The sequence below is a fragment of the Lepisosteus platostomus genome, chromosome 3, assembly GCF_059453375.1.
Source record: "Lepisosteus platostomus isolate fLepPlt1 chromosome 3, fLepPlt1.hap1, whole genome shotgun sequence".
In the NCBI taxonomy this organism is placed as follows: domain Eukaryota; kingdom Metazoa; phylum Chordata; class Actinopteri; order Semionotiformes; family Lepisosteidae; genus Lepisosteus; species Lepisosteus platostomus.
Window position 1 is genome coordinate 228068 of NC_142613.1, and position 24083 is coordinate 252150.

Genomic DNA, 24083 nt, shown 5'->3' on the forward strand with positions numbered 1-24083 from the left:
TAATCGCATTGTTATACTTTTGGTTAACACAAAGATAAGAGTATGAATACTCCTGCAGTGTAGAGAGCGGACCCGAGGAGGTATCCGAACCTCGAAGGACGAATCCCACAGGAAACACGGACCAGAGGAAACGAATGGAAACTGCGTGTCGATGGAACAGGGGGAATGCATTTACTCGAAGGGTTGCAGGGGAGTGGAACAGGCTGCCCAGCCACCCCGTTGAAGGCAGCATCCTGAGACCCTTCTATCAGTTTTATAATCCGGAGCCTGTTAGAGTATTAACTGAGGGTCTGAGAGGAACCGAATTTGTGTGAGGTACATGCAAAGACCTACGGTGAGAGTGCAATTGCAGCTTATGTGTGAAAACTGCTGCTTTAACCCCGCGCTCCCTCCCACACCGCCTCCGCTCGGCGTCACCCGCCACCGCGCCTGTCCCGCCTCTCGGAGCGCTGCGCCATTGTATTGGTCTGTGCCCCTGCCTGTCAGTGCAGGGTAAGCGAGCACGGGCCGCTGATTGGCTCGGGTGACCTGTCTGTCAGGGCAGGGCGGATCGTTGATTGGTCGTAGGCAGACCCTGAATCTGCTGGCCTCGAGCTCGCTGTTATCGAGCGCTTCAGTGACGTCATTGAAAACTCCCGAGATGGGCAGCCGACCGAGTGCTGGTGAGTTTCTTTCAACCAATAACCTTCCAGAAGGCGACCGAGTCATTTAAATGCGGGGTGACTATAGGGAAGTAAGCAAGAAGGGAAATTGGGAGTGTGTCACGATCCGAACCTGCTCCGGGATTTGCAGACTCGCTGTTCTTCACAAGTAAGTGCAGAGGTGCGCGTTGGCGCCGGTGCCGGTCGCTCAGATGCTCCAGCATCGCCCGGCTGCCCCGGGCTCCGCTGGGCTGGCGGTGGTGTCGGGGTCAGTGCAGCGGGGCTGTGGGCGGATAGTGCCCCTCTGCGCGCAGTGTCACTGTGCCACTGACTAGCCCAGCTATGCAAAAAGCGAGGTGAGGCGGCCAATGCGTCTTGCTAATAGTAGCTTTGAAGTGAGATCAGTCTTCTGTTGGTAAGCACGATTATCGCGGATTAGTCCTGGGTGATGGCTGCATCCCAGGGTGTTCAGGCATAGTCCCTCACACGCGGGCTGAGTTGAAAACTCCAGGAGTTTGCTTATTTTGTACTGTTACACTATGAATGGAGTACACTATAACGTAGTTTTTTCATGTTATGCCCACCTTTTCTCTTTTTGCAATTGAATCAGGCGCTATAGGTCAGATGTGAAAACCTGCTCTGGGTTAAGCTCGTTACTCCAGAGTGCTGTTTATGGGTTAGAGTGCATTAACATCCTCGACAAAATAAGTATACTATAGTTTGAGTAATTACTGTATTTGTCCATTTGTAAGTACTGACAGAAATATAATATCTTTACTAAAAAATAATATTAATTTTTGTTTTAATATTTAATGGGGTTTTATTAATACATTCTTTTACCTTGTGGTAAATAAATTAAATGCAAAATTAGTTTCTGTATCAGTTAATAAGTAAGATAGTAGACGGCTGCCATCTGTCCCTGAGTTTAGACAACCAGGTTTATTTAGAATGTTACATTCAGGGACTTCAGTGATGAAGAGGCTGCTGTTGCACTCGATACTGAGGCTGACCTGCCTGTTCCTGACGCTGGACGTTCCAGGCTGTGTCTCCTTCCATTCAGGAGAGCTCTGTCCATCCCTTGTGCAGAGATCTGCAGCCTGTCTCCTGGAGAACACAGCTCAGTATTAGTCAGCAGATCTGGGAAACGTGTAAACAAGCAATTCAGTAAATAACCAGTAACAAAAAGACATTTGCAGTTCTACTGAAATGAAATCCCCAGTCTCTTGTCTTGCTTTGTCTCCAGAGAGAATGAATTCTCCACCGCAGACCCCACTGAGCCGATCAGAGGTCTTCGGTCAGCTGAGGAAGGAGCTGTATGATGATGAGGAGTTCCACCAGTCCGACACCCACATTTTCATCATCATGGGTGCTTCTGTGAGTACCCCTTTTCTGCAGTTTGCGCTGCATGAAGAGAATCAGCTCCATGAGTGTTTGGGGTGTCTGGTGTGTGGTGTGCTTGGTGCTGCCAGTCTAGTGATCGATTATCAGTGATCCTATCATTTGCCTTGATTTCAAATGGCTCACAAGGTCCACAGCTCTCTATTCTGTTAATTTGTGCAGTGTTTCTGTTCAGATATTGCCACGATCCTGTTGTCAAGCTGGGGGGGGGGTAATGTGAGCTCCCTGTAGCTTCTGAGAAGTGCAGTTCTCTGACCTGAGCAGGCAGGGAGTCAGGACAGGGAAGCGATGGGTTTGATTACAGTCAGTGAGCAGAACGCATGAACATTTTCATTATCAAGCTGCCTCAGGGAACATGTGATTGTTTCTTCATTATGTTTTTCAGCCTGACTGGGGTAATTTCCCATCCTTGGGAAAATAAAAAGAGTTTCTATTACTGTGGTTTAAAAGTAGCTGTTGTCCTGTGGTGATTTGTACTGGGAACGGCACTGATGTACCCAGCCCTCCCCTCTGCCTCTGATGAAAGTGCAGCCGTTCACTGGTCCTGCAACAAAGGCAGGATACAGCCTGAATGTGCTAATACAGCTGTTTGGACTGTCTGAAAGAGAAGCTTCAGTCTCTGTTTAATTTGGGAATATCTAGACGTTTTACAGACTTACCGTATGGATTTTCATAAGTTATTTCAGAGTAAAAACATCTGATTTTCTGAAACTCTTCTTCAATGTTTTTATTTTTTATTCTGTCAAGAGACAACATACCTGTGCTTGCCAAGTAAATAATGTAATTTTCCTAGTAACTGTAAAGTTACTTAACTTGGACAGGCAGTACAAATAAGGGTAGTTCCAGCTGAAGTCAAGCAAAGTCATCCTGTTGCTTCACAGTTGTTTGAAGAAATCACAGTAACCTTTTTTAACAAAGGCTGCTTGTTTGTATAAGGAAGAGTGTGGTGTGACAGCAGTTTGTGCAGAGTCACTGCTGCTCAGCACTTTCCCTCCGAACGGAGCTGCAGGTGATCAGGCCGGGAGAGGGAGTATTTCAGGAATGGAGCTGGGAGGGAGGAAGTGGAAAGGTTAGAGGACGGGGGGGTTACTATTGGTGTTTAACTAAAGATGTCTTTTTATGAGTTTTTATTCAGCTTTAAAAGGTACACAAGGAAAAAAGATCAAGTTCACAGTGTTCCACACGTTCTGAAATACAACAGTGTATAATCGCAGGACTGGAAATATTTCCAGGAGTCTGAGATTTCTCCAGTGTGTACAGTTCTCTTGTAAAGACCGATCTGGGTGTGACGAGAGACTCAGATATTTTTTGTATGATAAGAGAGTCAGGCCAGCAGCCCTGTGGCCGGGACATCGTCTGACTGTGCCCACAACAGGGCCACTGACTGCAGGCAGGTGAACATCGCTAAACTGCAGTGTCCAGGTTTGGACCCATTTTCTAAGGGGCAGTTTACAGTTTACTAGCAGAGCTGCTGACCAGCGGTGATGGAGCACTGTCGGGATCACTTGCTTTTCTTTGCCTTGAAGACTTTTTTCTTTCCACAGAGAGGGCTACTGCCTCTCAATTCTTCTGCATGAGCACACCGCAGGGCACTCTGTCTGTAGCGTGGTACAAAATGTGACTTGGACAGAAAATTGCTGCTTTCAATATTTAAAATACACAACATTCTGAATATTTTCTAATATTCCTGACATTTTCTAAACAAGTATTCACCAAGATGCTGTTTCTGGGTTCTCGCCACTGCACTTGCAGTAGGGCTGGAGGCCAACATGTGATCCAGGGAAGCAGTTGGAAGGATTGATTTGCTTTTGTATAAAACTGGAGGTGATGCAGCCCCCAACTGCACGCTGTGTTTTCAGCTTCCTGGTGCTGAAGGGACATACGTTTCCCTCAGTTCCAATTCTGGATAATATGGTCCCCAAACTTACCATTAAGATTATTCACAGGGGTGCAGTGGTCAGCATCGCTGCCTTGCAGCGCTGGGGCCCTGGGTTCAATCCCAGACCTGGGGTGCTGGCTGCGTGGTATATAGGTACAGGTATATAGACCTACTGGTGGGATAATGATCAGTGGTCTTCCGGGGAAGTTTGCCATGGTGTGAAAGTGTGCTTGCCTATCGGTGGACTGGGGTCCCATCCAGGGGACCCTGTCGTACGCCATTGCCTGCAGGGATAGGCTCCAGCTCCCATGTGACCCTGAACTGGAAGAAGCAGTGAGAAAGTAGATGGCTGGAAGATAAAGAGTTGTGGTGTCACCCTGTAAAGCAGTGCGTGTTGTGAAACTCTGGGGGAGCTGTTCCTAGTTGTTCAGACAGGGGGAGGTTGAAGCAAGCTTTGTTTATTGCAAAAGGATTCTTACTCAACATCTGCTTTTCTAGTAAAGTGCATATTGCACATTTCCTTATTCAGATAACATCTTCAAATAAGGAATATTTGTCAATCGAATGCAGCTTTGGCAGATGCATGTTTCTGCTGAGCTCTTCTATTTTATTTTGCACCTGAAAATACTGTGGATGTGATTTGTTTTCCATAAACCTTGTGGAACAATTGTCAGGTTTCTGTACATTTCAGGCCCCGCATGATCAAAGTCAGGCTATATCATTTACTGCTCTTGATACGTGCTTTGTTTTGAGCTAAGTGTTACTTTGTTTCATATTCTCTTGGCCATATTATCCAAGCTGCCTGTTATAGACAGGGCTCCACCTGGGAAGGTGTTTTACAGTGTATAACATACAGCACCTTGTGCATTCAGTCATGCTTTTATGCCAGAATCCTATGATTTTCTTACATTCCTGGATATGGCTGTTACTTTAAATCTAAAAATAATCAATGACCTGTTTTAAATAGAATGATGATAAATCTGCAGGGTACTGTAATTCTGGATGTTTATTCATACACACAATGAAATAGGGACATAAAATCATATATCAGTTACTTATGCATTATTTTTGTAATCATAATAGCAGTGCACAAAGCCATATTTGTCATAATTAACTTGAATCTGATGTAGATTATAGAGCTCTTTAGAAGAGAAATGCAACCCTCCAGAATTACATGCATTTCACTGTTGTGTATTGGTTTTGGTTTACTTGGAAACCAAAGGGTTTGATGGAGTGCCTCTGTACAGATGAAGGTTCATAGATTGTCCTCTCTGAAGTGCCAGAACCTCACAGCACATTACAGGAGGCGTCTAGACAGTGTAATCCCTGCCAGAATAGGATTTACAACGTGCTCCCTACAGAGGTTTAGCATAAGTAAATGTGAACCTTGTGTTTGCGGAACTTTATTTACAACCAACATGACTTTGCTCTGTGCAATGAAATTACGGTTCCTGTATAATATTTTTAGACTTTTTTTAAGAAGAAAACATTATCGAATATGTAAATATTTGATGTTTTTTGTTGCCATTTCATCACAGGTATGAATATATTTGGACGGCAATGAAAGTCATTATGATCTTTAGTATCCCATTAGGTGATTCTTTTAAAAAATGTAACTCGATTCTACTGAATCCAAACAAGTGGAGATTTCAATTTCTATATGAGACTCTTTCCTAGATGCAGTGATACTGGAGTCTGAGATTTTGGCCAGATGTGTGTATTGCAGATCGTTCAATCAGAGCTGCCCAATGTTTCACAACCTGTCTCATGGTTATCATGTCAGCATATGCTGCTTGCGCTGTGCCAGAAACTCCACTGCTGTCCGAGATGGGTGATTGGAGGTGATTATGTCAGCAGATTATTGAGGGAGGATCTCGTCAGGTTGGGTGGAATGGTGGGGGATAAATTGAAAATGCTTCTCTATCAGTGACAGGGTATGGTGGTTTGAGTTTGCCTGCCTCAACCTGTAGTTGATAGGTAATATGCATAGGAACTGGGATACTGAGAAGTTCACTGGTGCAAATAAGTGCAGTTTTAAAGAAAAGCATTATGACAAAAAATGTAATTGAGTAAAGAAATACAACAATATCTGGCTGAACCAGGGGCTCCACGCGCATTCATACTGGAAGCACAAGTGGATGTATTGGGAATAAGCGTCTCGATGGCGCAGGTGTAGTCCTGTGGTGTCTGTGTCTCCGTGTCAAGAGAGGTTGGTGTGTGCACACAGTGGAGTCCTGGCCAGCTGCAGTGTAATCTTATTAACAAAAGCAGTTTAACATCACACTTGTCACTTCCAATAGAAAAAGAAGAGATTAACTTAATAGCATCATAACTACACAGATTTTATTGTCAAGAACATTGTTTTTTGCTTATTTGTGTTTATTGGAAGAGTTAGGTAATTCATTTTCTCCCTCTTCTCCATCCTTCTGTTACCATAGCTTTGTGTTCATTCAGTCAGGCTGCTCAGCTGGAATTAGCACTCCCTGTGCTGTGGATATAGAGCTTGTTGAGGAATCCTTGCACAGCAGTTTTGCAGCTGACAAACTCGTGTGTGCGTGTATCCCTGTGTCCATGTGTGTGTCCGGGTACCGCTGCCCGGGCCCTGCAGCAGGATAGTGTGTGTGGAGTCTGCAAGCCCCTGAGAGAGATGGATTCTTACATCAGTCGGCACAGCTGTGTTGTGGTGGTTCTGGGCTCACTGGTGAGTGGAGGTAGAGTAAGGGGAACGAGTGAGAAACTTTTATATAATGTTGCATAAATCTGTAGCTGCATCTGTGCTAATACAGATGGTTACCTGCAGAGAAGAACAAAGGAGCTGAACTGATGTAATTTGTTATACACACGTTTTGTGCACAATCTTGTTTATCTGGGCTTGCAAAGCAGTGGCTGATATAAAGGACTCTCCACGAACCCGTTCTCAATCTGTTTTTTTATCCATTTGTTTTCTATTACAGGGAGACCTGGCAAAAAAGAAGATATATCCCACACTTTGGTGAGTGCAATCTGTTTGCATATTCCTGCAGTATGAAACTGAGCCCTGTTAGGAAGCAACAGCTGAGTTAGGAGCACAGACATACAACTCGGCATCAGGTCAAGCAGGGCATGAAAAATATTTATTCCTTTTTTTGGAAAGTTTTGGAGATCTCGGACTGTCTCGCTATCCGAGGGAGATTGTTTTGATATTGCAGGGCTGTGTGCTGTCTCTCTGGCCCAGTGCTCACTGTGCTCTCACCTCTCACCTCTCTGTATCTCACAGGTGGCTGTTCAGGGACAGTCTGCTCCCAGAAGACACTCGCTTCGTGGGGTTTGCTCGTTCCAACCTGACTGTGGACGACATCCTCAAAAACAGCGGGCCGTATCTCAAGGTCAGAGAGACCAGGGGAGGGCTGTGGGAAAGAACGTGGGAACAAGGGAGATGGGGATCAGGACTGGGAAAAGGAAAGGAAATATGACTAATTTTTTCTACTTGGTGTCATTCAATAAACATATGTAATTTATTTTGCAATTGGCAAGTGCCTTTGTCCTGCGTTAAGTACACCTGCTAGATTCTGTGACGGCAGCCTTTAGCCTAATGTGGAAGAACAGAGATCATTTACCACAGGGCTGCATGAGGCTCAGTGGTCAACTTTGCTGCCTCGCAGTGCTGGGGCCCTGGGTTCAGTTCCAGACCTGGGCTGGTGTCTGCACTCAGGCTGAGTGGAGACATACTGGTACAGTAGGTTAAATTAGTTAAATTACAGACTGCTCAAGCCAAACTGCCCCACCACATTGCCTGCCTTATCGCAACTTTGCAACACATTCTTAGATTTCTTTAGTTCTAAGATTGATAATATCCGGCATCACATTCTCTCCACTACGCATATCATTTCCATACCTCCTCCCTCCTTACACTTATGAAACCCACCAGATCTATTTTAGATCCCATTCCCACCACTTTATTTCAGTCCCCTTTCTCTTCTCTCTGTCCCATTGTCCTCAATATTATACATGAATCTTTGAGCAATGGCACTGTACCAACGGTCCTCAAAACTGCTGCCATTACCCCCATGCCAAAAAAGCCTAACATGGCTCTCGACAACCTTAACAATTTTTGCCCCATCTCCAACTTACCCTTTCTTGCAAAAATTCTAGAACGTGCTGTCACACTTCAGTTACATAACCACCTCATGACAAACAACCTTTTCGAGCCCCTCCAATCTGGCTTCCGTCAACTTCACAGCACAGAAACTGCCCTGGTCAAAGTCACCAACGATCTTCTAATAGCTGCTGATTCTGGTTCTCTTTCTATACTCATCCTTCTTGATCTCAGTGCTGCTTTTGACACTGTTGACCATAACATCTTACTTTCTCGTCTTGAGACTGTGTTTGGAGTTTCTGACACTGCTCTCAAATGGTTCAAATCATACCTCACTGATCGCTCTCACTTTGTCTCTCTCAATGGGTACAGGTCTGAAAATGGTTTGTTAAGTCTGGTGTTCCTCAGGGCTCAATACTGGGCCCCTTGCTCTTGGTCAGCTTTTAAGATCACATGGACTCAGCTATCATTTCTATGCTGCCAATACTCAAATATACATCCATACCAAACCTGACACTGATGTGGGTGTCTCTATTCTATCTAATTGCATCTCTGACATTTTGGATGACTCAAAACTTCCTTCATCTTAACTGCAACAAGACTGAAGTCATGCTTATTGGCACCCCCCATCGACTTCATAAAGCCAGTCCTGTAACCCTATATGTAGATGGTTCTGTACTTGAGCTTCAATCTAAATTGAAAAACCTTGGGGTTATATTCGATTCTGGCTTAACATTCGACCCACATGTGCAGCATATTGTCAGAACATATTTTTTTCACCTCAGAAATATTGCTAGACTACACCCTATGCTATCACTAACTGTGGCTGAAAAGCTGATCAACACATTTGTGTTCTCTAGAATTGACTACTGTAATGCTCTACTCGCTGGGGTATCTATGTCTACTTTGAACAAACTGCAGTATGTCCAAAATTCAGCAGACAGAATCCTGACCAGGTCTAGTGCAAATGATCACATTACTCCTATCCTGGAGTCCTTGCACTGGCTTCCTGTCAAATTCGGTGTGGACTTTAAAATCCTCATGCTCACCTACAAGGCTCTGCATGGCTTGGCACCTCAGTACCTGTCTGAACTTTTATCGCCCTATTCCCCATCTCGCAACCTTCGCTCCTCTAATTCTGGTCTCCTTACTGTCCCCCAAGCCTGTCTACATTGTATGGGTGACAGGACCTTCTCCTATTATGCCCCCAAGCTCTGGAACTCTCTGCCCAAGGATATCAGAGAGTCGCCTTCTCTAAACTCCTTCAAATCCAGACTCAAAACCTTCTTCTTTAGAAAAACCTTTACTGAACTGGTTCCATTCTTCACCCCTCTGCTTTTCTTAGTACCACCATCCACGGTCTCCTTTGTATATTGTAATTGTGTTTTATCTTGTGCATTTTTATTTATTTATTGTTGTTGTCATTCTGTAAAGTGCTTTGAGAAGCCACCTTTAAAGGCGCTATATAAAATAAAGTTTATTATTATTATTATTATTATTATTATTATTATTATTATTACTACTACTTCTGGGAAGACTGTCCCAGGTGTGTGTGCATGTCTGTGTGTCTGTCCTGCACGGACCCTGAATTGGATGAAGCAGTTCGATAATGGATGGACAATGAAAAGTGTTAATGAGCACTCATGCATGCAAATCCTGAAGTACTTCCTGAGAAGAAATGAACATGATGGCATTACTGAGGGACTGAGAACAAGAATAAACAATGGAAATGTTTAGAAAATTTTCTTCGTTTCTCTCTGGTGCAGTTGCAATTTAGATTTAGTGGCACCTAGCAGGTCAACTAGAGGACAGCAAGAGAGGTACTTTCCTGAGAATCATCGCCAAGTTATGATCAAACCAGTTCTAACTGCAGAACAATTTAGAGCTGGGTAGCAACTGATCTGCATCTTTCAGGATTAAGTCTGTTTCCTGACTCTCTCTCTCTCACAGAAGTCGCTGACAAGCCCACTTGTCATGTTTGCAGATATCGATTTGTCCAGGAATGTAATCAATAGCAAAGGGTTTAATCAGGGGTATTAATCTGAAACAAGAAATACGCAGAATACAATTCTTGATAAACGTATTGACAATTTAGTGAAGACAAAGCCCAGATATAACCTCTAATCTCATAAGGATAAACAGTTCTTGTTTCAACAGGTAGACAATAAACTAAGCTTAAAACTACTGCACTGAACAAATTCTGATTTCATTAAATGTGTAAAAAATAATTTTTACACCTGGTGGAAGGTGATAGAAAAGCTTGGTTTGAGGGTGCAATCTGTTTCAACAAAACAGCTTGTACAGTGACAGTTTTAAATTATACCCATTGCACATGAATTAAAAGAAAGTATGTTACAAAGTCTGACAGCAAGCGACCAAGAGCCTTGCAATGAAAAGATGCAGTTAAAAAAGCTAAAATAAGTTTACAATGCAACATGTAAACGGCACGTTACTAAATCAGAGTCTTGGGGCACAAAGTGAAGAACTCCAACACACAAGAATGCACTAAACCTTGGTACCTAGTTTGTGACTCTGCAATAAATAATTAAATAAAATTCTGTTCTGCTCCCTACTGCAAGAAACAATTTATTGAACTGTTCCAAAATGGTTTTTTTCTGTCCTCCTGGTTCTGATCCAGTAGTGAGGGTGTTGCAGTATTTAGCTCAGAGTTTCCTATGTAGACTATAGGGGGGAAGTCAAAGGGTAGTGTTATTGTCTGTATTAGAGCTAATGTGAAGTTTCCATTAGCTCAACCTGACTCCAGCAGGCTGGTTTGTGCCTCCAGTGAAAGTCCCTGAAGTGGAGCTGCCTGCCATTGTAACGCCTGCTCTGACCTCTGGGTGGCGCAGTGATACACAGCTCCTCTGTGCATGTGCATGTGCAAAGTCAGCTAATTAATAAATGCAATTAATAAATCATTATCATCATCACTAAGAGCATTTAACTAACATAGCTTGCTAAACATTTGGTATTGTTACATATTTTGCTGTCTATGCAGGTATCTTTAGATCTGTGATTTTATCGGCTGCCATTTATGATGTACAGTCAGTTTTCCTATCACTTCTGTTTTCTTCTGCAAACACTCTTAATATGTCCTGATGGCCATAAAGGTAAGAATTGCTTTATTAAAGCCTCCTTTGGCCTTCCTGGTGAGCCCTTCTGGTTTTCCTTCTTGGCTACTTTCTCATGAAAATTTCATGTGAAAACTTTAACCTGCCCACCCTAACTGTACAGGTTTGAAAAGAGGCAAACTCTTGCCTTGAGACGTCTGGTCTGAGCTGCCCTTTCTGATGTGTTTGATCGGGGGAGTTTCTTGATCTTTATTGCTCAGAACTCAGACGTCCGTGTTCTAATGTGCCTTTTCCAAGGTGTTCAATTATCCTGTAAACATCAGGCGATGTGTGAGTTGCAGTATCACCTGTTGTGCCTGTAAGCTGCCATTGCAGTGAATACTGTGGTATTCAGTGATCCTCCTTGTCACTCACAATTTGAACTTCCAGCGCCCTTTTTTACTTTAAATTAAAAAAAATGTTTTCTCTGGCAGTGACAATGTGCAAATTCAAAATCAACTTAATTGTATGAACTGTATCATAAGCTTTGTGTGTGCAGGAGAGATGTCTCAGTATTTGCTTGCAGTATGACTTCTTTTCCTTACCAAGCAGCAGTAAAAATGAAAATGTGCGGTCTTTCATTGACTGAAGCCTTTGATTACCAGCACAACGTACCCTCCCAGCCCTGCATTCCCTCAGCTCACGGTCTGTATGCCTCTCTGTGTTCCCAGGCAGTGGAGTCGGAGCAGGAAAAGCTAACTCAGTTCTTCCAGCGGAACTCCTACCTTTCTGGGCGCTACGGCGAAGAGGCGTCGTTCCGCAGCCTCGATGCCCACATCTCCTCGCTGCCCAACGGGACCTGTGCCAATCGCCTCTTCTACCTGGCGCTGCCCCCGAGCGTGTACCAGGATGTCACCCGGAATATCCGCCGTGCCTGCATGAGCACCAAGTACGAACTTCCTGCAGCTCTGCTGCCACTGGGGGGCGCTGCTGTGCCCCTGTTCCTCATTGCTCTCAGTGCCAGAGGCCTGTTCCTCTTTTCCCAGTCATGTGACTGGTCCTGTGTTGCACCATCTCATCAGTGTTACTGTGTGACTCTGATCTGTATTTGGCTGCTGCAGCACGATTCCTGCACAACATTCATCCACAACACCACTGTCTGGGCAGAGGATAATTCCCACGGGCAAAATCACCTCTGCCTGCTTGAACTCTGCCAAAACGCTGCTCGAGTTTCCCTCTAGATTTCAGAGGGGGTGACGTCAGGGGCAGCACGAGCAGTGCTGTAATCTGCTTTTTGCGTAGGTGTATAGATTTGCATTGTCATGCTGTTATTGGAGAGAAGATTCACAATCAAAAGACACTTGTCTACTCGGTATGAGAAGAGTTTCTCAGAGTTTCTCTTGAACTGGGGTCTTGAATTGTCCTCAGGTCAGCCTGTCTCCTCACACTGTGTTTTCAGAAACTTTTTCAGAGATTTTGTTTTAAGTATATGAATTGAAAGTGGAGATTGTGTCTGTGGGGGTCCACAGTGGGGTCCAATGGTTATGTTTCTGGAGCACCAAATATTCATCCAAAGTAATAAGACTTTGTATGTATTGACCACTTCCCTCTCTTTATCCTTACTCATGTTTCTCTCTCCTTGTCTCCCAGGGGCTGGAATCGGGTGATTGTGGAGAAGCCTTTTGGGAAGGACCTGGAGAGCTCGGACCAGCTGTCCAAGCACCTGTCCTCACTGTTCTCAGAGGAGCAGATCTACCGCATTGACCACTACTTGGGGAAGGAGATGGTCCAGAACCTCATGGTGCTGAGGTCAGGACCTGGGGAAGCTCTCTCTCGAAACAAATGTCTACACAAATCAGCACCTGATCCTGTACATCACTCAAGATCTGGTGACCTGATTGACTGCTTCACTGTGTTCACTGTCTCTCCCACAGGTTTGGGAACCGAATCTTTGGCCCAATCTGGAACCGGGACAGTGTGGCATGTGTGGTTCTGACCTTTAAGGAACCCTTTGGGACACAAGGCAGAGGGGGATACTTCGATGAGTTCGGCATTATCCGGTATGTTGCACCACAAGTCTTTGTGCCCCTCTTTCCCATTGTCTGTAGAGTTTGTCTTCGTCAGAGGTTCACTGCTGAATTGACTGAAGCTGCTCTCTCTGTCCCAGGGATGTCATGCAGAATCACCTGTTGCAGATGTTGAGCCTGGTTGCCATGGAGAAGCCGGCCTCCACGAGCTCGGATGACGTCAGAGATGAGAAGGTGACTTACAGAGACTCTCTTTAAGAAGCTGTGGCAGCCTTAGAGACAGCATGTTTCTCTGCAACGTTCGCACACTGCAGTGTGTGTGCTGAGCCCTGTCTCTCCTGCAGGTGAAGGTGTTGAAGTGTGTCCGGCCAGTGTCACTGGATGATGTTATTCTGGGCCAGTATGTGGGTGATCCCAATGGCGAGGGGGAAGCAAAACTTGGTTACCTAGACGACCAGACCGTACCCCGTGGGTCCCGGACAGCTACCTTTGCCACAGCTGTGCTGTTTGTCCAGAATGAGCGCTGGGATGGTGAGGGACTTTCGGATTGTCTGCCAGCCTGTGTCTCTGCCCTCCAGTGTCCTTCGTGCTGCACGGTGTTTGTCTGTTCCTAGCTCATCCCCCTCCTCTCAAGCCGCGGTGCAGCGTGCCTCTACACCCATCTCCGCGTTCCCTCTCCTCCTCTGCAGGGGTGCCGTTCGTGCTGCGCTGCGGGAAGGCCCTGAATGAGCGCAAGGCGGAGGTGCGGCTGCAGTTCTGCGACGTCCCGGGCGATATCTTTGGCAAACACTGCAAGCGCAACGAGCTGGTGATCCGAGTGCAGCCCAACGAAGCCGTCTACGCCAAGATGATGACCAAAAAGCCTGGAATGTTCTTCAACCCAGAGGAGGCTGAGCTGGACCTCACCTATGGCAGCCGCTATAGGGTCAGAGAGACAGATGTTGTCATTTTGATGAGTAATAGACAGTGTCAGAACGAATGCTTTCTGCTTATCATGTTCTAACTTAAAGGAGACCACAAGGCTAATAATCATAATCTAAGCGTAATGTTAACATTCAGCACTAACCTCGAGCACCTGGCCCCTCAAACCCTACCTGCCCCCATGCAGGCAGTTTGTTTGGGCAGGAGGGGCTTTTGCTGATGCTCAGCTGCCTTGTCTCTGTGCTGCAGGACATGAAGCTGCCCGACGCCTATGAGAGACTCATCCTGGATGTGTTCTGCGGGAGTCAGATGCACTTTGTCCGCAGGTCAGTTTAGCTTGGACATGAATTTGCTCTGGTTTTCTCTTGCTGCTTCAGCATCCTCCTGTCGTGCGAAGCTGAGCTGTCTAGGTTAGCTGGGGTCTCTAATTTGACTGGCTGTCCATCCAGGGTGTATCCAGCCTTGTGCTCATCGTCTGCTGGGTGAGGTTCCTGTTCAAAGTGGCCCGGTATTGTTCGGGTTTTTTTTTTAAATGCAGTTTTTGAAAATGTCTGGATGAATTTGTCCTTTCAAGACGAGCCCCTGTTTCCTGGAGTTCGGTCGTAAAGAGCTATGGGACAGGAGCACAGTGGGACTGGGCAGCATCTGGGGAAGGCAGTTAGGTGGCCGAAGGATGAGTGATGGAGGGAGAGGGAGACGCCAGGTAAGGGGTGGTGGGGGAGGGGAAAGTGGGGGGAAGTAGTTGTGTGGAGCTGTCGTGCTTATTGCTATGAGGCTGTTCCTGGCTCTGGCAGTTTCCAGTACAGGATATCGGCAATACAACATGGAGACATCTGCAGCACAGTGACTGGAATTTACAGTGAGAACTTTTACAGGGAGCCATTCACATTTCTTACCAGAATCAAAGTCTAGAGCACAGCAGTCCATAGAGTTTAATAAACTGGCGAGGAAATATATACAGTAGTTGGTTCTGTTTTAAAGAAACATGGCGAACATCATGTCTGTTGTTAAAAGGGTGTGATAAGAGCCAAAACTAGTGTAAAGAGTGTCTTTGTGCAGATTAAGAATTGTTGAATGCACCAATAAAGGTGATGTAATTAGCAGAGCACTACAGAGATCTGTATTAGAATCTATATGATGAGTAAATTTGTGACGTTTGCAGATGATAATGTAGTAATAAACTTTATTTTATATAGTGCCTTTTAAAGTTGGCTTCTCAAAGCACTTTACAGAATGACAACAGCAACAACAACAATTTAAAAATAAACAATAACAAATACACAAGATAAACACGGTGAGAATACGCAGAGGAGACTGTAGATGGTGGTAGAAAATACAGTAGGAGCAGGGGGGTGAAGAATGGAACCAGTTAAGTAAAGGCTCTTCTAAAGAAGAAGGTTTTGAGTCTGAATTTGAAGGAGTTTAGAGAAGGTGACCCTCTGATATTCTTGGGGAGAGAGTTCCAGAGCTTAGGGGCATACAAGGAGAGGGCCCTGTCACCCATACAATGTAGATGGGCTTGGGGGACAGTCAAGAGACTAGAATTAGAGGAGCGAAGGTTGTGAGATGGGGAGTAAGGTGATAATAGTTCAGACAGGTATTGAGGTGCCAAACCATGCAGAAGTCAACATGAAACTTGACAGAAAGCCAGTACAAGGACTCCAGGATAGGAGTAATGTGATCACTTGCACTAGACCTGGTCAGGGTTCTGGCTGCCAAATTCTGGACATACTGGAGTTTGTTCAAAGTAGATTTAGATACCCCAGCGAGTAGAGCACTACAGTAGTCAATTTAGAGAACACAAATGTGTTGATCAGCTTTTCAGCCACAGTTAGTGATGTTTCTGAGGTGAAAGAAAGATTTTTTAACAATGTGCTGCACATGTGGGTCAAATGTTAAGCCTGAATCAACGATGAAACGATGCCAAACTGCACTAAATGCAGATGTTTTGTGAACACAAAATTGTCTGCCGTAGTCACTGCCTCACCATTTTAATTGATTAATGCTTTCAGTATTTACATTTTGAGCAGATTTTATTGTCAGTTGCTTTGAATAAGCATCTGCCAAATGAATAAATGTAAACTCTGAGGAAGTGCGTTTAACACTGAGAACACAAAGGGTTGTGGGAGTCTGGAACACGTTTGCTCAGTGCTGATGCAATGATGTTGGAGCGAAAACCTTGGCTTCTTCCAAAAAGTGGCTGGATGAGATCCTCAGAGCGACTGGCTTCAGTGAAATGAGGTGGATAAGGTGAATGGCCGCTTCTCTTTTGTCTAACACCTTTGTTGTTATACTCTGCTGCCATCTGCTGGATTCACCAATGTAATACAGTTCACCAAAGCTGCACCACTGCTCTTCCCACCACTATTTAGGGAAATATTTACAAAAAAGAGGGGAAAATCCTAATGTTATCAAATCGGAAAAGCTTTAAAGTGCCCGTATAACAATTCAGAAAGATCAGTTTAGAACTTCAGCAGGGCCTTCCCTGAAGGAAAGCAACACTCTGGTGTCCATCTCTTCAAGAGGAGTGGGCCAGCAAACGAAGAGTGAGGTGCAGGCTCTCTCCAGCAGATGGAGCTCTGCTCTCATTTCACAGACAATCACTCCTGTGCATGAACTTGCTGGCTGAGTCACTGTACTGATTATGCTAAAAGGAGCAGGATGGCAGGTTAAAATAAAGCTAGAAGGGGATCTGTTGAAGAGCTTGTTGAGGATATGAAAAGGAAAGTAACAAAGACTGTGATTGTTCTTATCACTGTGAACTCATACCCACTGTGACTGAGCTGCAGGCGGTTAGTGTGTGCAAGAGGACCAGGGTCCTCGGCCGTCTCAGGCTCTGGCTTTGGTGAAGAATGGCAGGCAGCCCCAGTCAGACACCTCCGGCCACACTTCTCTTCCTCTGCTGTGAGACTGGCGCTCTGATGGATTAATCTCCAGCTCTCCCTATTAAACCCCACCCTGCTGATTACTGTTATAGAGGTTTGCACAGTCCACAGGCTACGTTTAGCTCCACGTGCATCACGGTTAGAGCTGTGTTTCACTGCGTCACCTCGGCGCTGATCCAGGTCAGCTCATTTCAAGGATCTCCATGTCGTTTCCTTTTCTCTTCACACCAGTCATCTGTCTTTACTTCCCCACACAGCGGCAGACAGATTCGTGTTCACAGAGCATCTGTGTTTGCACCGACCGGACTGCTGCTCCAGCACACACATCCAGCACAGCAGCTTCTCATCCCGCTCTGCCTGGTGTATCATACAGGCCCTGGCACTGCAAGTTTGATAGTTATTACATGGATGCAGAAATGCTGTGGTAAAACCACACAGTTTGACTCTGCAGTCGTGGGCGGCTCTATAGTGGCTTCATATGGACGTATCAAAGGCTGTCATTGGAAACAGTTTTTAAGAGCTTCCAGCGCTGTGTAGCTTGTATGCAGGAGTTCTGGTCCGTACCTCCCCAGTTCCTGTTGTCTGTAGCTTTTCACACACCCACTGCCCATACCTCGGTCTTTTTTCTTTTATTTCTTGCTCTTTCAGTCCTGTGTGTGCCTGACAGTGTCTCGTTATCTCCCCTGCAGTGACGAGCTGAGGGAGGCCTGGAGGATCTTCACCCCGCTTCTGCACAAGATCGAGTCTGAGAAAATACAGCCCCTCCCCTATACCTACGGCAGGTCAGTGCTGAGAGTGGGGCAGTGCAGCAGTGGAGAGAATACGCTCCTTGCAGCTCACTGTCTCAGTGTGACTGGCTGTTGCAGTACTGTGCTGGTCTGATGGGAGACCCAGGTTGAATATTTCGACTCTGTTGTGACTGCACAGTGTTCTTACACCTGCCAGGAGCACATTCTCTCCACAGCAACAGATTTCATGTTTGGGACAAATTAATTAATTAATGGGCATGCAAGAAGTTGACTTCACTATGATAATATATGAAATATATTTTCTGCTGAATAAGAAATACAGTATTTCTGTTTCACCCTGTGGTTCTCGGGTGATTTCTGAAAGTGTAAGCAAATGTGTTACATGTGCATGACCCAGAGGGAAGTAGGAGAAACTAAGGGGGATGTGCTGTATTAAACACATGTGGGACAGGAGACACTTCTTTACACGGAGGCTTGGGGTTTCTGTTTTCTTGTCCATTCTCGGTGCTGAAGCTGATACCTTGGCTTCAGGAAATGAAAAAAACACATCCTTAGATCTCTCTCTTGCTAATAATCAATCAAGCTAGATGGGCTGGATGATCTGCTCCAATTCATAACAGTTTTTATGAATAAAACCCATTATTAATAAAAATATCCACTTGTATTTAAGTGGGGATTTTTACCTCAAAGGTCACCAGAGGAGAGGTCCCACCCACTGCACCGCAGATCAGGGCAAGTGAGGCACAGAGCTCTGAGCTGGCTTGAAGCCAGCAGTATAACATTGATTGTTTCAGTGTTACTTGTAACATTTGTATTAAATGGCTAAGAACTGTTAAATCATGGTCTGAGTAACTGCTCTTACCTCCTTGAATACATTTGCTCTTTAGTAGTACTGAAATGTGGTTTGTTAGACAATATATGCATGTACTATCGGGTGCTTGATGTTATCCAATTACTTCAGCTAAATGCAAAGATAATTATAGTTATTTGCCTTTTAAGAAATGCTGAGGTACTGTAAACCAGCCTAGTTTCCCTTTGTTCCCACAAAGATCGTTTCCTGGAATTCAGCTGAGTCTGAAATCCGACACTGGCGTGTCTATTGTTAGTGTGCAGCACCTGACTTACCTGAGTGGAGGAAAGTTAGATCAACAAAGTGCTCTATGTTTTAACAATTGGGTATTCACCTGCGTTTCCTCTCGACCGTCACCTCCTGCCGATCGATGTGAGGGGGGAGCAGAACACGGAGCGACAGGGAGAGGGGCTGCTAGGACACAGAGCCCAGTGACGCACAAACAGGTGTTCAGGAGATATGGACAGCAAACCCCCTGGCTTCTGTGAAGGGCTCTGCAGTGCCCCCCCTCCTGCGCCAGGAGCTCAGGGCTGTTTGCAGTGTCACAGTAGAACAATATACAGTAGATTACGTAGGTCAAGTCTGATTACGTCAGCAAGCGCAGACTGCAAAGGAACAAGTAAAGGTTTATTCCATGCTGAAAAGGGAAGAAAAGAAACGCAAAGCTGCTAAGTTCCGGCTTTGGGTGTGACGCTTGTCCTGAAGGAAATGTGCAGTATTCTGTATGGAATTTAGCCCCGGATCTCTCCCGAACATGTTTAGATGTTTAGATGTCTTTGTGGCACTAGCCTAATCACGAATGAGGGGTTGTGTACAGAACTCACTGTTTTCCTCTCTTTACCTACTTCCCTTTATCTGATTAATGAGGTAGCCTGTGTTAATGGATGAATTGGGAATTTGATTCAGTGAGCAGGGAGCAAGGGAGAAACACGTTTCTGTGCTTGCCGATCTGTCTGCCTGAGAGGCGCTGTGCTGCAGGCAGGGGAGGTGTGAGGGTTCGAGGTGTGTGAAGGGGGGCATTGGGCAGGGGGGTAAGCTGGTGCTTGTAGTGTGATGGAAGGGGGGTCTGGTGATGTCAGAGCACAGGAGAGTGAGTGTCTCTGCAGGCTTGTGTCTGTCAGTGTTGCTCTGTTTTTGGGTGATGCTGTGTCCTGAGCTTCAGGGCTCCTTGGTGTCTGTTGGTGCCACTGTGAGAGGTGGTGAGTTTCCTCAGCTATTCTTTGTGGACCTTTATAGTCCTCTCTGTGAGCTCCAACACCTCTCTTAATTCAGCTACATCTGCAGCCTTTGTTGCACTGTTGCATGTCTTTCATTTCAGTCCTCTGCTGTTTGAGTGCCGTCCTGGACTCGCTTACTTTTGCTATTTTCAATACCTTGTATTGTATCTTTTAGCTGCCTCTGTGAACCTTGCCAAACTAATTTCTTTGAACTCTATGAAGTCCAGGGTAGAGTGTTTCTTTCTCAGGAGCCTCAGTGAGCTGTGGCCTGTGTGATCTGTAGCAACAACAGTGCGGTTTCTGGGGGAGTCGGGGGGAACTTTGTGTCTGAGCAGCGGTAGTGCGGACTGGGGCTGCTGTCTGTCGGTTGCTGTGTTTCCAGGCTCAGTGTCAGCTGGTGTCGGAGACTCGGCTTGGGGGAGCCTGGTGACGGGGTCCCCCCCTTATTTCTGGGGGTGGTTTCCCCAAAACTTGCATTTCAAATACAAAACAGCTAAACTCCAAGTTTCCATTCCCAAACATATTTTAAAAAAATTACATACAGGCTTTTTATAGGCTTTCTTTTTTGTCTTTTACCATTTTTTATTCTTGGTCTATTTTTTTTTTTTCATTTTTATTCCATCCGTTCTTTTTTCCCCTTATCTATACTTATTTTGTTTCTTCATTCTTTTGCATTTGATCTGTTTCTCTTCAGATGTTAGACCCTGTCTTAAGTCTGCAGCCCCCTGTATTTCTCTGTATTTCTCTGGATTATGCTGATGTTTGTGTTTTTCATTGTCTTTCGGAAGTATTCAGAGTTCTCTAGGGTCAGGTCTGCACTGTACAATTCCCATCAACAGTGAAGGTTTTAGAGGAGGTAGCTCTTCTTCCCCTGACCTCTCTCTGTCCCTCTCTCTCCTCAGCCGGGGGCCAGCAGAGGCAGATGAGCTGCTGAAGAAGGTGGGGTTCCGGTATGAGGGGACGTACAAGTGGGTGAATCCCCACAAACTGTGAGGGACACTGAGGCACAGGATGGGGGGGTGAGCTCCAGTTTACAGGCCCGACAGCAGGTTCACCATCATGATGATCAGGTCCACAGAGGTGAACGTGCTCAGGGACAGACACCAGGCTGTGGGAGAGGACGCTGTGCCTTAACTATCTGATATAAAATAAAGAAATTTAAGTTGCTGTTAAACCTGTGTGTTCAAAGCTAACTAAACAGTATTGTTTGTGCCACTTACTGGCTTGCATTCGACCAGATAAGCTCAATTTGTAAAAACTAGTTTGTCTTGTGTCATTTGACACATTCCAATTTACTGCCATTTAAATTTGACAGCTTCATAATTCAAATAAATCAGTTTTGGCCCAAACACTATGACTCACCCTCTGCCTGTGCATGAGAATGAACACATGTGTAATCGCTTACACACAAGATTTGTGCTTATTTAATGGAAAAACTTCTTATCTCGGTCATCTCTTCCCTAAATACTCCTATTGAGGTCTGAGCCCTCCTTTGTGCTGTTTAGCCCCAGTGAAACTGGACACCAAGCATGGTTTTAAAGTGCCCCAGTGCCCCCTTTGCCCTGCCTGAGACAGCAGTAGTGCTGTTTTCTGCCAGGGCACCTTGGCACAGTTCTGTTCAGGAATACAAGAGCACCCCTACAGCTGTTCAAGCCTGTAGTTCAATATACGTAGAAAAGAACCTTATATTCAAGACATTTTATTTTAAGTTTAATGGTTTAAAACTTGAATGTTTTTTTTAATAATGCAATCTGTGACAAAAAGTCACTAATATTTAAATTTGTTTGGGGCATTTACCCTATACCCTATATTTATTTTTTAAATGTTTTTCCATGATTTGTTATATGCAGTGACTGGTTGGTGCAGTACTGTACGTGTCTGGTCAGTGGCACTGTGCTGTGACACTGCTGACCGGCTCCTCTAGGGCAGATGAGGAAATTAACTCCAATATTGCTTTAAAACACAAACCTGCATTTATACTTATATTTGTAATAAACCTCAATAAAATAAACAGCAATAAACCCACAGCCAGTGCTGTCAGTCTTAGAATTTGAAAAGCTTAGTATTGATTGAGGTTTGGAAAGTACTGCTGATTGATCCTGGAGCTCAGGAATCACCTGTCTTAATATAGGGGTTGGGGCTTTGAACTTTGAATCTTGCTTATTCTGACCAAAGCGTCTTAACCAGGGTCTTACTTTGTTATCAGTATTTTTACTTCAAGTGTAAGCAGCATTTATATTGTTGTACAAATATATACACTGATATGATATATCGGGATGGACAATAATACTGTACACAAGGCCAGGACACATACATTCCTGTGCATCCAAACACTCCTCTTTAAACTTATGAAATATACCTGAAAATGATCAATCGCATGTGCTGAATTACATTGTCAGTTTAGTTTTAAAACCTGTGTGATTTTTGCTGTCAAACTCAGGAGGACACCGAGTCCTGCAGGTCACATGCAGCATTCCTGCAGAATTAAAGGACCCTAAATCCTTATGGATCCCAGAAGCTATCCCATAGAATGACTTGAGGAGTCCTTGATTTTTGTCTTATGAAAGGGCTCTACACAGGAGCCTGCTTGGGGGCTCCCCAAGTCCTGGAGCAGAGTGAGTGTTTGAGAAGCTCCGCTGGAGCAGTCAGCTGAGATGGCCAGCAGGGTTTCAGTGGTTCTCTCCAGCGTAGTGGCAGCAGTGAGGCCAAGCACACTGCTCCGTCCGGCCATGCAGGCATCTGACCCAGGCAGGGGTAGGGGAGTCAGTATGACCTCTGCGAGTCCATTTTATAAACGCTGCGTTTTTGTTTTCAATGCAATATTTAGCATAGGTGCTTGCAGTTTTGGCCTCGCAGCTCAGAGATTACCCATTCAAACCATTCCTCCTCCGCAGGTGCAAAGAGATAAAGTCCAGCCGATTAACAACTGGCAATTCCCAATTGGAGGCTGCAAAAAAATCCAACTAATTATTTCTTTAAAAAATTAAGTGGGTACCAAATATTTTAAATATTTTATAGATAAAAATACTGGGATCTTTTTTTTCAATTGTGTTTGTAGTTGAAATATATGAGAATTTCCCTTTATGTGGGAATGGAGGAAGGTACTTGGTCTGACTGGTCTGTCTGGTTTCCAGCAGCTGATAAAGCGCTCTTGAGGAATCTCAGTGACTCAACCACTTCCTCAGGCACAGAGCAAACGTCTCTGATATATTCCTTATTACACCATGATTCTCTACAGTGGATTTCGAATAAAGTACCATAAAACGTTCGAATCTTTAAGAAATCAATGGACAATGTGCTAAAGAGCAAGGCTTGCTTGATGATCAGGAGAAGGGATATTCGTAGCTCATAGGGTAAGACTCTGTGCAGCCTCTCCATTCTCGCTGCTGCTGTGTTTCTGGCAGTATATTAGCATTTTCATAACAATACAAAGCTACCTACTGTTTTTGAGAGTTTTTTTGTGTATTAGAATTCTTTATTAAAGCTTCAATGAAATAATGTAATAAGAACCGCACAGGTGGTGGTCTACATTTTTGCTACTTTTAGATTTGTTTTTCTTTATTTGCTTGTTCTGGGGGTGTTTGATGGCCCAGGCAGTGCTGGGGCTCTGTGGGTAGTGGCAAGAAGGTGTCCCTGCTGGAAGTCAGCGTTTCAGTTCACTGAACTGAAAGATAAACAACCAACTCATCTCCAAGTAGCCGGCTTTTCTAAACAACGTCAACGTCGCCCAAACGCTGACTGGAACTTCCAGACCCTGTCCTAAGGGACGGGTGTCTGGAAGAAAGCTGTGTGGAAGCAAGTTAAAGTTTTGGGATGATTGCAATCCTGGTATGGCCCTGTCGTTGCTGGATTTGATACATTACCCTCATGTGAATGAATTGCCTTGATCTTGTGCAACTGAAAGGCTGTATCGCTCAGTGAGCCAGCTCTTAAGTCTCCTTCCCTCTTCCTCTAACAGCCGGGGACACCTTGAAATACAGTGGCAAGACTGAGCCACCAGGGTTGCAGGAGGTTTCTAGGTTTCATGTTTGCTGAGCTCTTAATTACGTTGTGAGCTAATTAATGGTGTTAACCAGCAGTGATTTTAATTATGCTGGTGTTGATTCACACCACAAACCTCACACTGCCTGGAGCCTGCAGTTTTGTAACAGAATTGTTTTTGCATTTTGTATTTTTTTTTTAGAAAAGGAATAGATTTTCTGAAAAAAAGTCTTAATAAATAGCTTCAGCTCTGGAGCAGCTTTGTGTGTGTGGTGTTTCTTCAGCCAGGAAGCCATGGACTGGTTGCTCAGGATTTAGTGAATCGTAAACTCAAAACTGCACCACAGCAAGAGTTTTCCCCCTTCAGCCATATGCAGAAGCAGGACCGTGAGGTGAGCACTCCAGGAATT

The 24083-nt window shown here is 44.9% G+C and overlaps 1 protein-coding gene across 3 annotated transcripts; it reads left to right on the top strand.

Moving 5' to 3' along the window:
- The first annotated feature begins 527 nt into the window (after positions 1 to 527).
- Positions 528 to 23928, top strand: g6pd (glucose-6-phosphate dehydrogenase). Of its 3 annotated transcripts, none has more exons than XM_088623538.1 (13): positions 528 to 662; positions 1885 to 2015; positions 6873 to 6910; positions 7175 to 7283; positions 11775 to 11992; positions 12694 to 12852; positions 12978 to 13103; positions 13211 to 13304; positions 13415 to 13601; positions 13760 to 13995; positions 14241 to 14317; positions 17566 to 17658; positions 20595 to 23928. In XM_088623538.1, the coding sequence occupies exons 1-13, from the start codon at positions 641 to 643 to the stop codon at positions 20683 to 20685; spliced, it is 1581 nt and encodes a 526-aa protein (XP_088479664.1). In that variant the 5' UTR covers positions 528 to 640; the 3' UTR covers positions 20686 to 23928. The 3 variants fall into 3 exon arrangements, with proteins under 3 accessions (XP_088479664.1, XP_088479665.1, XP_088479666.1); XM_088623539.1 differs by lacking the exon at positions 528 to 662 and adding an exon at positions 673 to 810; XM_088623540.1 differs by lacking the exon at positions 528 to 662 and adding an exon at positions 829 to 997.
- Positions 23929 to 24083: the final 155 nt, after the last annotated feature.

Excerpts from the sequence above, each read along its gene's own strand:
- g6pd (XM_088623538.1), top strand. The coding sequence starts at position 641 with ATGGGCAGCCGACCGAGTGCTG. Across the intron at positions 2,016-6,872 it reads TCATCATCATGGGTGCTTCT|GGAGACCTGGCAAAAAAGAA; the intron begins GTGAGTACCCCT and ends TTTCTATTACAG. Across the intron at positions 7,284-11,774 it reads ACAGCGGGCCGTATCTCAAG|GCAGTGGAGTCGGAGCAGGA; the intron begins GTCAGAGAGACC and ends CTGTGTTCCCAG.